The sequence below is a fragment of the Dipteris shenzhenensis genome, chromosome 2, assembly GCF_047967505.1.
Source record: "Dipteris shenzhenensis isolate YYH24624 ecotype China chromosome 2, Dip_SZ_1.0, whole genome shotgun sequence".
NCBI classification, from domain to species: Eukaryota; Viridiplantae; Streptophyta; class Polypodiopsida; order Gleicheniales; family Dipteridaceae; genus Dipteris; species Dipteris shenzhenensis.
In genome coordinates, this window is record NC_141597.1 from 8,734,293 (window position 1) to 8,748,876 (window position 14,584).

The 14,584-nt window shown below is 44.4% G+C and overlaps 1 protein-coding gene across 1 annotated transcript; it reads right to left on the reverse strand.

Moving 5' to 3' along the window:
* Positions 1-391: 391 nt before the first annotated feature.
* LOC147904299 (uncharacterized) lies at positions 392-5,221 on the reverse strand. Its single transcript, XM_087385717.1, has 9 exons — positions 4,299-5,221; positions 3,283-4,165; positions 3,082-3,164; positions 2,923-2,931; positions 2,713-2,801; positions 2,474-2,547; positions 2,297-2,347; positions 2,103-2,179; positions 392-1,914 (listed from the first exon to the last, which is right to left on the reverse strand). Exons 1-9 carry the CDS (start codon positions 4,576-4,578, stop codon positions 1,094-1,096), a joined length of 2,367 nt encoding a protein of 788 aa, XP_087241843.1. The 5' UTR covers positions 4,579-5,221; the 3' UTR covers positions 392-1,093.
* Positions 5,222-14,584: the final 9,363 nt, after the last annotated feature.

The window sequence follows — 14,584 nt, forward strand, 5'->3', positions numbered from 1 at the left end:
GATTGTATGGGATTTGCCCTTTTTTTCCCGCTTCAAAATCAAGGCATAGCATTAACTTGTATGTTTTACGACCAAAGCATGGCGTTCAACTTGTAATGTACCACGGAATTGTCTACGATCGCAAGGGTAGATAATTGACACGTACTACATAGGTCATGTGTAGAAGGCTTACACATGGCTTGTTTCAATCACACGTACTACACAGGTCATGTGTCTTAACTTGTATGAAAGATCTATAATCTAAATTAAAATAATTGGATACATGGCACTGTTGATGGATTCCTCCTTTCGTTTGTTATGTCTGTCCTTTCTTTTCTCGGCATCTATGGAAGCGACTTGTACCATAGGATGTATGCAAACGCTTGCATTAAAACATCATGTCGATATATACTTGAGGCAAAACAGTACAACAGAAAATTCAAATTAGGTGCGCCAAAGGCAGCAATGGATATCAAAGGGCGTGACACATTCTGTTTAGTTAGGTATGGCTCGCAGAAATTACAAGGGCAGGGATGATGCCTGGACAGGTAAACTATGTATGGTTGTATAACTTAGAATTGTATGAGGAAGTGACTCTAGGTAGAGCAGTAGCTCAGATGAGATCTCCGCAAAAAAGAAGGATGTAGGATCTCAGTCAAAAATAGCTACGCCACATTTTATCTGTTGGAATACAAAAGCCAAGGCTAATGGAATTAGTTGTTTACTCAGACCTTGATTCCTCAGACCTTCGTTCTTGGGCAGCAGCATTTCTGCAACGATCGACTCAGCCTTGAGATTCAAAAGAAAGCAAAAAGATCACTCATGGCCTCTCTCGCTTGTTCATTCCTTTGGAAAAGGGAGCCCCTGAGGACGATTGATTGGCATCCGCCTCTCTAAGTTCATCCTCATACACCATGCAAGCAAGGTGTAAAATGCAAACAGATTTCTCGTCTCCGATCATCCGTTTGCATCTCACCGCCACCCAGCTTTTCCCAGTCGCCCTTCGTCCATCTTGGGCAACCTCTTTCATTCGGTTTTGGATCACAGCGGGAGATCGGTTGCATCTGTTGCAACGTCAACAACAAATGTCAAAACCCTGGTTCTCTTGCCCTCCCTAGGTCTCGTTCCACACTGCAAACACCGGTAAGTGGCCCCCTACAGGCCTTCCGGCAATCGTCTGCACGTTGGAATTCATCCAAGGCGTCAATCCTCCAACATTCTCAAAACTTGCCCGCGCTTTGAACGGCTGTTCTGTTGCTAGATCCAGAGCTTTTGAGAATTCGCCCTGCAGAACGATCTCCAAAGACCCTCCTGCTTCTGCTTCTGGGCTGCCGTCGTCAATCTCACTCCCTGAGTTTGTAGGGCTCTCTACTGCACTCGAGCATGATGGATTGGCTGAATTGCTCACCAGTGACGAAGGGCTGGATGCATTCAATGGATGTTGTAACAACCCACCCCCGGCTTCGCGATTTGGCTCGTTGGCTTCCCCGCTTGACGGGTCTAGCCCTATCAAATCTTGCACTACCGTTGCATGCGATTGATTGACCTGGTTGCTGCCGGTAGCATCATTTAAGTTTGTCAATTTGCTCTCGTTCTCTTCCTGCTCTTGCTCACCATAGTGCTCTTCGTCCTGCCCGTTCTGGCTACTGTACTGCATTGACCATTCCAGCCTATTCTTGGGCGCCTCTGAAGCATTGTTGCTGCTCTCGGCATTCTGAAGACTGGTCGTATCCTCGTCTAGGTGACTCTCTTCCACACTGGGTTCTCCACCATCGAGTTCCTTGCTGCGTTTGGCTAGCTCCCCGATCAAAAGCGTAGAGCTTGAACAGATGCGCTTCACGTCGTATCTACTTGTATCAAAGTTGGTGACAGCATTTACGCCTCGGAATTTGATTGCGGCAATGTCATAAGCCTCCGCCGCCTCCTCCTGAGTACCTGGGGATTTTGGAATAAAAGAAAACGTAATGAATAGGAGAAATCAAAACATGGGCAATGGCGTTACACTGTTACAGCCCAAAGATACAGCCGTGCGGCGTGCCGGATGGAATCATGGATGTCTTGTGTGCAGGTACAGGTAAATGTGCATGTGACTACACACAGCTGTGATTGACCTCGACACTTACTGAAAGTTCCCAGATACAGGTCCTTGTTTCCAGCCACTCTCCCGATACGAGCTTGCCATCGACCGTGCTGGTGATGCCTGTTGCATTTGCAGAGATTACTGACAGAACAAGAATGCCTAGACATGATCGAGGCACCGGTCATGACTCATGCATGATATGTAAAAGGCAAAACAGTCAAACAAAGCTTCAAAAACCTTGTCACTCCTCGGTATACGGAGGCTCCTCTTGAAAATCCGCTGCTTTTCCTGAATACAGGGGTCAATAAACAGTATCTTCAACGTACTACTAGAGAGATTGCAAGAAACAACCAGGTGTGCAATTTGAATAAGGGGCACTACGACACTATTCAACCAGCAACAGTGCCAACCTACCTCCTCAAAGATGCTACGAACTCTTGCCTCGTCATGTTCTTCATCTCTTCAAGTTCCTGCTCGTAATTGCTGAGCTGCATGCAGTGGAATCCAACGAAAAATACAGCCAAAAGCTGATAAGCCATACGCGAGTCGATCTATTGCATCCTAGAGATCTTCTATTTCAAAGCTTGCTATGACAGCATCATCTGCCATGTAAAGGATACCAGCAAAAGCATCTCGAGGAGATCGAAAATCACCGGAAAATTTATGTGAGTAGAGGGACCCCAGTACTTTAGAGCTGCTAGATCGTAAGCTCTGGCTGCCTTCTCTTCTTTGTCATAACCCCCTAAAGAATAAAGAAAAACGATCTCGAAGGTTAGAATTGGTTAGGGGCAAAATATTAGTAAAACCCTAAGAGTACGAAACATTTCATGTAACTATCAACAATGGAGAGAGAAGATTTATACCCAAGTAAACTGGAAGAAAAATGTTTCGGCAGCGACATTCCCATCAGCAGATGAGACCATACAAAACGTTAAACAAATTTCCATGAGAAAGATAAATAAGAACATGAAGTGATCGATCCAATAAAAACTGTGGATTCACTTCTTCTGGCTATACTCTACCTTGTCTACCCTTACGAGTCTGCCCCTCCTTCCTGCAGCTATTATCCCACAAGTGAGCCTCATACCGCCCCGTCCACCTGTGCCTGGACGAAGAGGAGCTCGAGTTAGAACTTGTATATCAAAACTAGCGCGTCTAGCCTCTGTAACTCAAAACGTTTCAGAGCAGCTACACTAACTATGCTAAATGCATAGTGTACTAACCTTGTCACGCCTCGATATTGCGAAGTGCGCTGACCGAATGTATCAATTGACTTGCGAGGAGCGGGTTCCCGGTTTCCAAGTTTGGCTAAGCCCCTTTTCCTTGGTTCCAAAGCGATTGGAGTATCAACAGGCTGTTGAACCACAAGGCCGCTGGATTGCAACCCTGGGCTCATGGATAAGGAGAGCGACTGCAAATCGCCCACGGCATTTAGACCCGCTTTTGGAAGACAAGGCGAGCTGACCGGTTCTTTTTCTGAGGATGGGACTGGATTTTGCCTGAGCCATGTTTTGATCGCAGAAATTCCGAGCAGGTTGCCATTGCCCACCATTCCAGGACCTTGAGGCAATTGCAGGGAGCAATCCGAGAAAACATTATTATGAGCCTGATCAACGGGAAGGTGCAGCAGGTTTTGGGCTTGCAACTCGGCCTGATAGCCAGTGCAAACCTTCTGTTCTTGCATATCTAAAGCTCCAGAAGGGGTGTCGTAATCGTGGGATGAGATAGGTGAGTCGGTGGCTCCATAAGCGTGGAACGACGGAGGCACTTCTCTGGCCCTGTCCGTGGAAAACGGCATATTTACATTAATGCGCGAGCCCTCTCTTTCGAAGGTATGTCCATAGTATATGTTGTCCAAGCAGGACGGCTGGGAGTCACGGTTTTCGGCATATTGCCCTCCAAGGGATGCAGCACCCAGAAAATCCTCAAGCTTTGGGCCATCTTCCGATTTCGCTCGATACACCATATTGCTCACCCCCAAATGCTCAGCACCATTACTGTTGGCGAAGCTGGCCAGGTCCGTGTTCAATAGATATTGAGGCTGGACTGTGGAATCAGACTGCATAGCGCGAATCGCAAGCGGATCAAGACTCTTGAACTGCCAATCTACCAGGGTTGAAGGGGTGCGCAAAGACCCAATGGCGAGTTAGTCTTTCCGAAGCTAGAGCAAAATCAAAAGCAACACCGAAAGAATTTGGCAAGAATCCATGTGCTAGGAATGCTTGGTCACGAAGCTTACCTCCGCTGCTGGTTCGAGTAAGGGCATCCATCATACACAGAGAGCCGTCGGGCCTTAGCGGCATATCCAGCATCTGCGAGCCGAATGATCCGCTCTCTGCGGATAGTTCATAGCAGTCAGAGGTGGTACTGTAGCCAATGGACGCAGACGGTAAATTTTGAGCAGCAGAATAGCCCGCATTCATTGGAGAGGTCTGATGAGGGTGACCAGAATCTGGCCTCACGTCCACAGACCATTGCGGAGCTAAAGAAAACGCAAGCCAATTGCTCATAGACCTCATTGCTGATACTGATGCTGGTTTACTTTCTACGATGCTTGGCCTAGGGAAGGCCAACAACGGCTGCCGGCCGAGATTCCGCAGACGCGCGATGGCAACAGCAGCAACGCTAAACCTCGAGCGGAGAGAGGAGAGCCTGACGACGAAGAGTTTATCTTGTCAAGTAAGATCACTTGCAAGATGCAGCCAAATTGAGAACAAACTGCGTGATGCTAAAGATATAGTTTCTTCGGCCACTGGACTGCAAGGTGATCAGATGAGCAGCAAAATTTTCAGTTCTTGCCGTAGGGAGTGAGCTACCTTTGGAGAGGAGCTACGAGCTGGGCTGGGAACGCTGGGAAAGGTAAGTTGGGCAGCGATGTGAGCACAGTAGAGTGCTTGCTGGACACCCTAGTGGAGATTCTTCGAAGCGAAAGCTACAGTTGCTGGACAAATAAAGAAGCTTTCATTGGAGGTGCGACAGAAAGGAAGGAAGGATAAGGAAAAGGAAGCAGGAAGAGAGGATGCGGGGAAAAGAGGAAGCGGGGAGGCAAGGAGTAGATGGTGATGGGGAAGAAAGGCGAGAGCATTATTTGAAGCCGGGAGGGGAGGGGAGTTCTAGGGAGGGGTCGAGAAAGAGATGCTAGGGGATATGGAGAGAAAAGAGAGAGTGACACAAGGATGCTAGGGACTTAGTAGGGATTGAACTAGGGTGCCGTAGGCCCCCTACGGGGCAAAGGGGATTGAATTACAGAATTTATAATAAGTCCATTTAAATTAACAATGTTATAAATTAAAATGAAAAAAGTAAGTTGAGAATATCAAAATTGTATGTTTTTTGTTTTTTTGAGTTTAAAAAGCAAAGATGTGCTTTCACCCATGAGTTTTTACCCTATTTGAATAAAACCTTCATGATTGACATTAATTAAAATCAATCTAAGGGCTCATATTCCTAAGGGCTAAAATCAATCTAGGGCTCATATTCGTTACACTTGGCTCAAGGAGATGGAAGAAAACAAAAAAAAATGATTTTTGTAAGTTTTCGAAGTCAAGAAAGGGAAATACTTGACTATAAAGTAAGCAGGCAATAGTAGGTCCGAGCAAATATCGTGTGTGTTTAAGTATTCCCTTCTTGAGAGTACCTCAATAGAGAAACATATAAGAATTTTAAACATGCAAAAGAAAAATTCAACAAACAAGGTGAAATTCAAAACATATATATATATAATATACTTTATATAACCGGTTACACAGTGTGTAGGTGGGGAGGCGGCATGCTTCCTTCCCCAAAGAGTTATAATCCGAGGGAACGGGCCCTTCCCCGTGCGTCGAGATTGGAATCGTCGAGATTGAGTATCGCGAATATGTAAGAGAATGACACGTTACCTAAATCTCAATGGACGTGTTTGTATTCCAAGTTAAGCATCCAAATTCGTGTACGCACCAAGTATGTACGTCTACTTCACTTTTTGAAAAGATGCAAAAAACACGTCTGAAATGGAAACAATATTAAAATATGGTATTATTGAGCAACAAATCATTAGTATTGTAAGGATAGATTACAAGCAAGTGAGACCGACCACAACGACACATTTGATGTGTTGCATTTACCGCTTCCTCCAGAGAGAGCTTGCAAGTAGTGGTCCTATTGGAAAAGCACGATACTAGTTTTTAAATGTGTTACATTCCTCGAACCCAATCCAGAGAGATCTAAAAGAGCACATTCTGAAGGAGGAAGGTCGTGAGCAACTCGCTGTTGTCGACCCTGCCTCCCCCTTTCGTCCATGCTCTCCCGTTCAACCTTGCTCTCCCGTTTCTCTCTTCTCTAGCCCTCGTGTTGCTGGTTCATCTTCCCCTGCCTTCAGAGCCTCGCACGTTGTCCCATATGTCGAGTTTCGTCGATCGCCTCTCAACAATTTCGACCTTCAGCCATCTCCTACAATTTTGCCTCTTCAGTAGTCTCTATCTCAAGGCCTCAAGCCCGCCATCCTTACTTGCCTACGTCCTCAAGATCTTCCTCCGTAGCAGTCTCTCCCTGTCTCCCAGTTGCGTCAAGAGGTTCCAAGCTTCCTCTCTAGAATCTTGTAAAAAAAGGTCTAGTACCCGTATTGACTTGCCTATCCCGAATAAAGTCTTGAAATCAGATCGCTTTAGTTTCCCAACATCGCCTTTCCCAATTGATGCCCTTTGTGCTCTCTGCGATGACTCTAATATTCAGTCTTCTTCTTCAAGCCTCCGCAAAGATCTCAATAAGGCCACAATCCTCACCTCAATATATGATTCTCAACAGCACAGATTGTGTATTTACTTCATGGGACGAGTTCTCTTAGAACCTCCTACACTCACAGTAAAATTGAAGGTCCAGCACATGGGAATGACTCAAATATTCCCTTGCGTAGTTATAGGGAGAGCATTTTGTGATGATGAAGCTATGATGGCTCCACAACAGAAGCAACATTCTTGGAGAAATCCAAGCTAACACCTAACGAAAGAGTTGAAGTGCTCCTAATTGCATTAGCTTTTGATTTTTAAAGCTCGATGCTTTAGCCCAAGAAAGCTAGCACCTCTAATTTTGCAATAAACAATGTTACACCATTGGATCTTTTTAAAATCCACATCTCCAATTATGACACATGGCTATAGGACTCAAAGATCCAGAACATGCCTCTAGGCTACCTAGCATAAAAAATGAACAAGTATAGAGTTGAATAGTGATTGGGTTGATAAGAGTTGTCTTCCAACTTCTCCCTTGTTACCCCTTTTGCTTCAACCCTTAGGGTCAGTGCACACGTCGCCCAAAATGCGACGATGGTAGAGGCTAGCACACCTATTTGAAGCACCTTTGGCATGGAGAATGGCAACCTCCTTTTGGGAGGATGCCATTTGAAGCACCAGAGCACCATTGCCCTTGAAACCAATCGAAAGCTACCATTTGGCTTTGCCATTGCTGGCTTTGCTATTGTCGTCAATGCGCATTGAACACTCTAGACTTGACAAGATGGCTTCTCCTACCTAATGAAACGATGCCACCTATGGCCTCTACAGCAGGCAAAGAGCTCCCTGCAGCTCGTCAAACACCTCATCGGGTTCAATAGTTTTTGTTCGTGAACGCAGATTAAATCTAAATGCAACTTCATTGACAGACCAATAGGGGCTTGTGCACTAAGCCTTACCAACATTTGAATAGTGATTGGGATGATAAGAGGTGATTCACACATCTTTAAGCTTCTCCCTTGTCTCCCCTTTTGCTTGAACCCTATTTGGATCCTGTTTTGTTAGTGATATTGTTAGAGCACTTCAATGCATCCTCAGCGTACACTAAGACCAAGGGGACGCCCAACTCGCCAAAGGAGTGTTCCTTGAAATGGCTGAAATTTATTACAAGAGAAGGTTGTCTAGTAGCAAGGAAGGTTGTCCCTTCCCCTAGTCAAAACTATGCTAGATTGCAGTAGCCAATGTAAGAATTTGGCACGTTGGAGCAACAAATCAATTGTAGAGGTTTGCAAATTTACAAACTAGCTTGTGTCTTTGTCCACACTGTGTGAACACCACATAGTGGTGGCCCTCTTCCAAGGTTTTGCTTGCATCGTTTTGTCATGCTATGATCCCTCCTCTCCTCATCTTGTGCGTGATTTTGTCACCAATTGTAGCTTCTAGATTGGAGCCCGATCATCACACTTAATATCATTGCAAAGCACAATGATAGTGGAGCTCATTTGATATCTAGTATCAGTGGTAGAATCCAAGGCTCTCTGCATGGGAACTATTCAAAATCCTCCATTGTATAAATAGGGCTGGTTTTTGGGCAAGACGAGAATGCGTTGTTAATGCTTGCACCTTGCTCAGTCCAAAATTTTTAGATAAAGCCAACACTTGGTGAAAACCGACATGAGACGAGCCTGAAATCAAGCATCTTCCTGAACAGGCACTTAACATTACTCGAATTGCCAATGTTAGTGGAATAATTTTTAGCTCCAACTTTATAGGCAACAAACTAGGATGTAAGAGTGCATTCCTGTGTTGCTAGAAAGTCACAAAGAGATTTTTATCCATGCCTAAAAAGAGTCATTTTGTGTGTGTGTGCATGTGTGTTGGGTTAATGGTGGTGTGATTGGGGATCTAACAAAAGCTTGTAGATTTCCCGAAAAAGCTCGCGGCAAAAAGCTCGCAATAAAAATTTCCCCTAATTAAACTATAAAAAGTTCAATAACCGGACTATTATTTAAACTATAACAAGTTTCAACCACCAGGATCATGATAAGATCATAAATGATTAAACTATAGTTGGGATCCACACTAAGTTCTCGCTCATGTCATTTGGAAATCTCAAGTGAGCTCTCAAGTTCATTGGTGGAAAAGATTCTAACTTCCTATTATTAAGGCTAACATCCCCAAAAAGGTTGACGTTAGCCTTGAAAATGGAATCCTTGAAATCTACTAAGCCTTGGAGAGTCTTTCAAGAATGGCAAAACTTCTCCTCCTTTTGAGAGAAAGAGCAAGCTCAACAAAGGATTACATAATAAGACCACATAGGAATGCACACTAAAAGTTAGAAATTCAACCATACGAGAATGCACGCTAAGCATGGGCCCATTATGCCAGAGGTTGGGTTTTATTTAGCATAGGATGGGAGTGGAGTTGATTGATTGATTGATGGATGGGTGGCAAAGCATGGAGAACGCACTCTAACAAAACGTGATGGGATTGAAAGTAGTGTCCTAACCTACGGTCGGTTGATGTAAAAGACCTTGGGTAAAAGGCGGGAGGGGTAGTCAAGAGGAGCAGGCTGGAGGCCGTGGTGTGGAAGAAGTATAGATACGGGGGAGAGCGACAGCCAACAGGTTGTCCGGCGGCGGACCGGACGGAAAAGATAAGCCAAAAGCAGGAGTGAGAGAGATACATAGTCTGACTATGGACTTATCAGGGGCGGGGCCCAGCTCATCTCTGACCGCACGGGTCCGCATTCACTGTACCCTTCCGCAGAGGCCGCGCCGCTGCCCCCGGCGGGGACCACGTGTCCCAGGTGCGGTCCACCTTCTTCTCCTGCCCCCCGCCGGTCACCTCGCCGACCCCGCGGGCCTCGACGTTTGGCCGCCCAACAATATGTTGCCTATTACTCTACTTCTCCCGGTCCCTATGGCGCACACACCACCCTCTGGCGGTTCCCACCTTTCGTCCGCCGTCCCTTGCTATGCGCACGCCATGCTCCACCGAGCTATAGGCTGCATATCGAAATCGCATTTCTATGAGCTAGAGCACACTGCCCTCGATGCTCCAATGCACCCTTGGTGGCTGTTTTTAAAGGCCATGCTCAAAAATCTAAACAAAGCTATTCGCATGTTGACACACACTAATGCACATAATGGCACCTCCTTTCGCTCATTCTAGCACCATTTTAGTCTTACAAAATCATCTCTCTCTACATTGTCATCTCCAACCTCCCTTTGCCTGCAAACATGATAGGGATGCTCGTGCTGAGCAACTCTGTAAGTACCAACAAAGGCTTGACATAGGCTCCCCTTCCCCTGTATCTTTGTATTAGAATGGATACTACTGTGTATATCTAATAGTGTTGAAACTTACTCTTTAGCGAGTGTACAAAAAGGTACGGACTTTAGCTACAAACTGGGTTACACACCATTGTCAGCATGGGAACTGCCCCTAAGAGAATTGCTCCGAAGCTCAAATCCATTGAGCCAGGGTGTGTAATTGGGTGTTATGCAAGGGTTATTAAATTGCTCTATCATAGAATCATCAATCAATGCAAACTCAACCCCTTGAGTGCAAAACTAAAATTGTCAACCAATTGCACAACTCACACATCAAAAATGTGCAACATCAAAAACAAACTTCAAATCCAAGAATGAATCTTATCAAGTGAAACAAAACAAATTGCCAACTAGCACATGAGAGCCCTCAAGACTTTTGCACATTCTCAACTACTGGCACATGATGGGAGGCATGTGCACTACCTCTAAGAGCCATTGCACACACACAAAAGAAAGCATAGCTAACTGCTCCATTTCCTATCACATGAATTACTTGAAGCAAACATAGCAACACGACAACTTTAAATAGATTTGCAAAGTTGCAACTTAATCTTTTTGGAGATATCCAGAGCCACACAACGAATGAGAATTGGCTGGAGTAATAATTGTACACCAATGCTCAAATCAGCAACCTCTAGAATGGAGGTGCCAATATTAGCATTAGTGGCGCTCCAAGTTTACCTCGAGAGATGCGCAGGCCTCCAAACCGAGCCTCCAATCGCCCATTATTTGAGTCGTGTGCATTGAGCCTAATGCTATATGAGTGCGGTGGCCAAAATAGAAGAGGGCTTGAGGGGGCTTTACTACCAGAAAATCCTTGGCTCAACGTGCATTCAATGGTAGTATTTAAACCCGTACTTACATATGGGTCCTACATACCTTTCTCTTTATATAGAGAAGAATGACAATACCTCTGCACAGCAGTGATCCTTGGAGCCTGGGAGATCCACAACAAAAACTCCTTCCAACACATAATCCAACAGGGCTTTAGGGTACTGGCAATGACGGCAACGGTGGAGACGCTTCTCAGGGACTTTGGTAAAGTCCTCAACTCACTGGACCCGGTGGTCAGTCATGCAATCTACGAGGTCGAAAAGCAAGTCGTGTTAGGCTAGAAGGTCATCCTGTGCTCACAGCGTAGGCCTGGGGAAAAACTCCCCTTTAGGCCAAATTTTGTATGGGTCTAACCCCCCCTCCTTTTTTGATTAATAGAAGCCGGCAAGTTTATTTTTAAAAAAAGAAGAAAAGAATGACACTTTTTACTTTGGGAGTTGAAACAAGTCTCTTGTATATATCTAGAAGATTTAAAAATGCCCTCTATTGAACCCATGTCATATGTTACATATTTTTAGGTGTAGTCGTGGGAGTAGAGGCATGTTGTGCCATCCCAAAAGGCCATGGTAGTTTAACATTAAGCTAGTAATATCGAGGATGGGACACGATTCCAAAGGTGTGGGATGGAAAGGCTAGTAGTGCATTTTGTTTATGTTTTTTTATTTTGAGCTTTTTGTGCTTTTCAAACTTTTCATATTGAGTATTTAAGTCATGATTTCTCTCCATTTTCCTCATTCCCTCAAAAACTCTTATGGTATGATCTAGTATAATAGCATGTTTCATTGTTGTTACTTCTCCTTAACTTGTATGATCAACTATAATCTTCTTTGCTATTCAAGAAAACTCCATTTGCATCGTAAGGACTTAGTACTTGTTCTTAATGCAACAACTCTAGATAAACCTACGCAATGTTATGGAGATTTAGTTTTCATGGACCCCATTAGGTAAGATGAACTTGTGGAGAATTGGCAAGATACACCTCATTGAGCGTGCTCTTTTTTAAATGAGATCTCACGAGGGCCAAAAATTGGAAAATATGACCGACAATGAGTTCTAAAACAATTTGCTAAGCGCCTTCAGCTATGAAAAGGGGCCCTATGAGGTCATATGCAGGGGTAGGCCACACGCACATCCGAATTGTTTTTGCGCGAAGCAGAAGTATATGCTAATTCTCGTATGCTTCCATGTTATGATGTACAAAGTGAAGCAAGCAAAGTCAGAGAGACGATCAGAAAGATTTCGTAGAAACATTTTTCAAAGGGACGGGGGTCCCGGCAGCGCTAAATATTCTAACGCCATCGCGAGGCATACGGAGGCCTTTGAAAACATTGACGAGACACTAAGTTCGGTGGTGGGAAGGGAACATACGGAGGCTATCAAGAGAGACGGAAAGTTCGGTGCTGTAAGTAATTCTGCGTTCAGATTTTTGGTTGAGAACAGTAGTAGCTTGTAGGCCACACCACACTGCTCAACAACTCCAAAGCAAGGGGTTGACAGGAACTCAATTCGTGTATCAACCCCTGAGTCCTTGTCGGGGTCCAAGGAGGAAGAAAACTGAACTGCATTGTATATGGTATGTATATAGAATTTAAATATGGAAATCTTCGCTTCTTCTGTAAAAATCTTGCAGTTTCAGGCAAATGCGCAGCGCACGAAAGATGCAGTTTCGCAATTTTCACGGCGTCTTCCGCTTTGTGTTTGTCATTTTATTGCACATGCATATGGGCATGCGTTACGGGGGACTGGGTTCAGTTCAAAACGGAGCTTTTATGAGAAGCATTCGTTCCTTCCAAATCTTTTTGACAAAAACTGTCATGTACCTGAGAGAACCAGCTTCTCACCATCAATTCCTTAAGCCATGAGCGCACAAATGCGTGCCAACTCGCTACAAGTTTCTAGATGGACAACGCATACGTTCTCCTTGGCTTTTTTGGAGCACGAAGGAGCAACGTATTAAATGATGGCGTATTCCCTAAACCTTTTGCCCTTCTATATGGGTCTTGGTAGTCTACGCATTCGCTTGTCTAGTCTTGTTTAGTCATTTCAAGCACTCTTCTTATAGCAAACTCCTAATGTGTTGAAGAGGGCGCATCGTTGCTCCCTCACTGCTCAAACTAGCATCCCAGTTTGGGAAGGTCAGTCAAGGAAAGAAAGAGAAACCACCACCTTGAGCTTGTTTAAAGCTCCAGGGGGGAGAGAATTGTGGACAGACTATATAGACTCGGTTGCTTGGTTGAGTGGTGGCAACATAGCCTCCAAAACTACGTGAACCAAGCATAGTTTAATTGGGACTTGGCTACAGTGTGTCCAACTCACCCCTGGGTTGTGCACAAGAGGCACTCCACCCAATGTGTGTGTATTGGCTCTTAGCTTCCTTGCTTTTAATGAAAGTAAGATGTAAGCCTCAATAAGGCTCTGGCAGGTGACGCTGATGACTACGTGGCTAGTGGTCCTGTGTTCAAACCCCACCAACTTGACATGCATTTTATTTTCTTAAAGAAGAAATCCCCCACCCAAGTGCTTGGGCAAGAAGTCTTGCCCCCTCTGACTTGTCCAAAAGGTGGGATTCGTAGGGCCAATTGTGCTTTGATGTTTGGCATGTCATCCCCACTTTTGGTTAGGCGAGCATGTAAGCTCCAGTGTGTAGAGAGCCCAAGAACAGTTCTTAAATACTAAAAGATGATCAACACTTAACATATCATTATTGATTGACCACATTTTGAGGTAGGTCAGCTTGACCAAAAGCAAAGGAAAAGAGAGCATCAGTCAAGATTAGTAAAATTCTCGCCCCACTTTTCGTAGACCCTTAGTAGGGCCAAAACACGGCATGGAAGCTTTGGTATAATGCCTTGCCTAAGCTTTTAAAGTTCTTAACGTTTATGCCCAAACATTTTTCTATTCATAAATATTTAATCTTTTTGGAAAAACAGTAGCATGGCCTACTACGATCACACATGCTTTAGAGAACTATTTTGGGCTTAGTCCTAATCAATGATGTGGATGTCTCCTCACAAAGCTAAGAACTTTAGATAACGTGGTTCTTTCCTTCATTGTCTTAATTTTTTTGCAAGTCAACAAGTTGGCACTGGATCAAGTTTGCTACCGAATGCTCCCTCTACCCCATGTTCTGCTAGATGTGCTACCCTATCGGATGCTACTTCTACCCCGTGCACTACTACACACGGATCCTATTGCGATGTTTACGTACCGACGTTTAGCGCCCGCTTAGCGCTAATCGTCGGTATAACAAGCGGGTTTCGTAAATCGTCGCTATATAGTGACTGTTGCTGAAAGTTGCTATATAGCGACTTTAAAAAGTCGCTATATAGCGACACTGAGACAAAATATTATAGCGACGTTTTTACAGAGAGGTTTAGCGCCCGCTTAGCGCTAATCGTCGGTATAACAAGCGGGTTTCGTAAATCGTCGCTATATAGTGACTGTTGCTAAAAGTTGCTATATAGCGACTTTAAAAAGTCGCTATATAGCGACACTGAGACAAAATATTATAGCGACGTTTTTACAGAGAGGTTTTTTTTTTTTTAATAGGCCGTTAAAGTTAGTTTTTTCCAATGACAAAATTTTTTAAATTTTCATACATGTTTGAACTCATAGAGAATGAAAAAATGAGAGCATGTACATCAAGC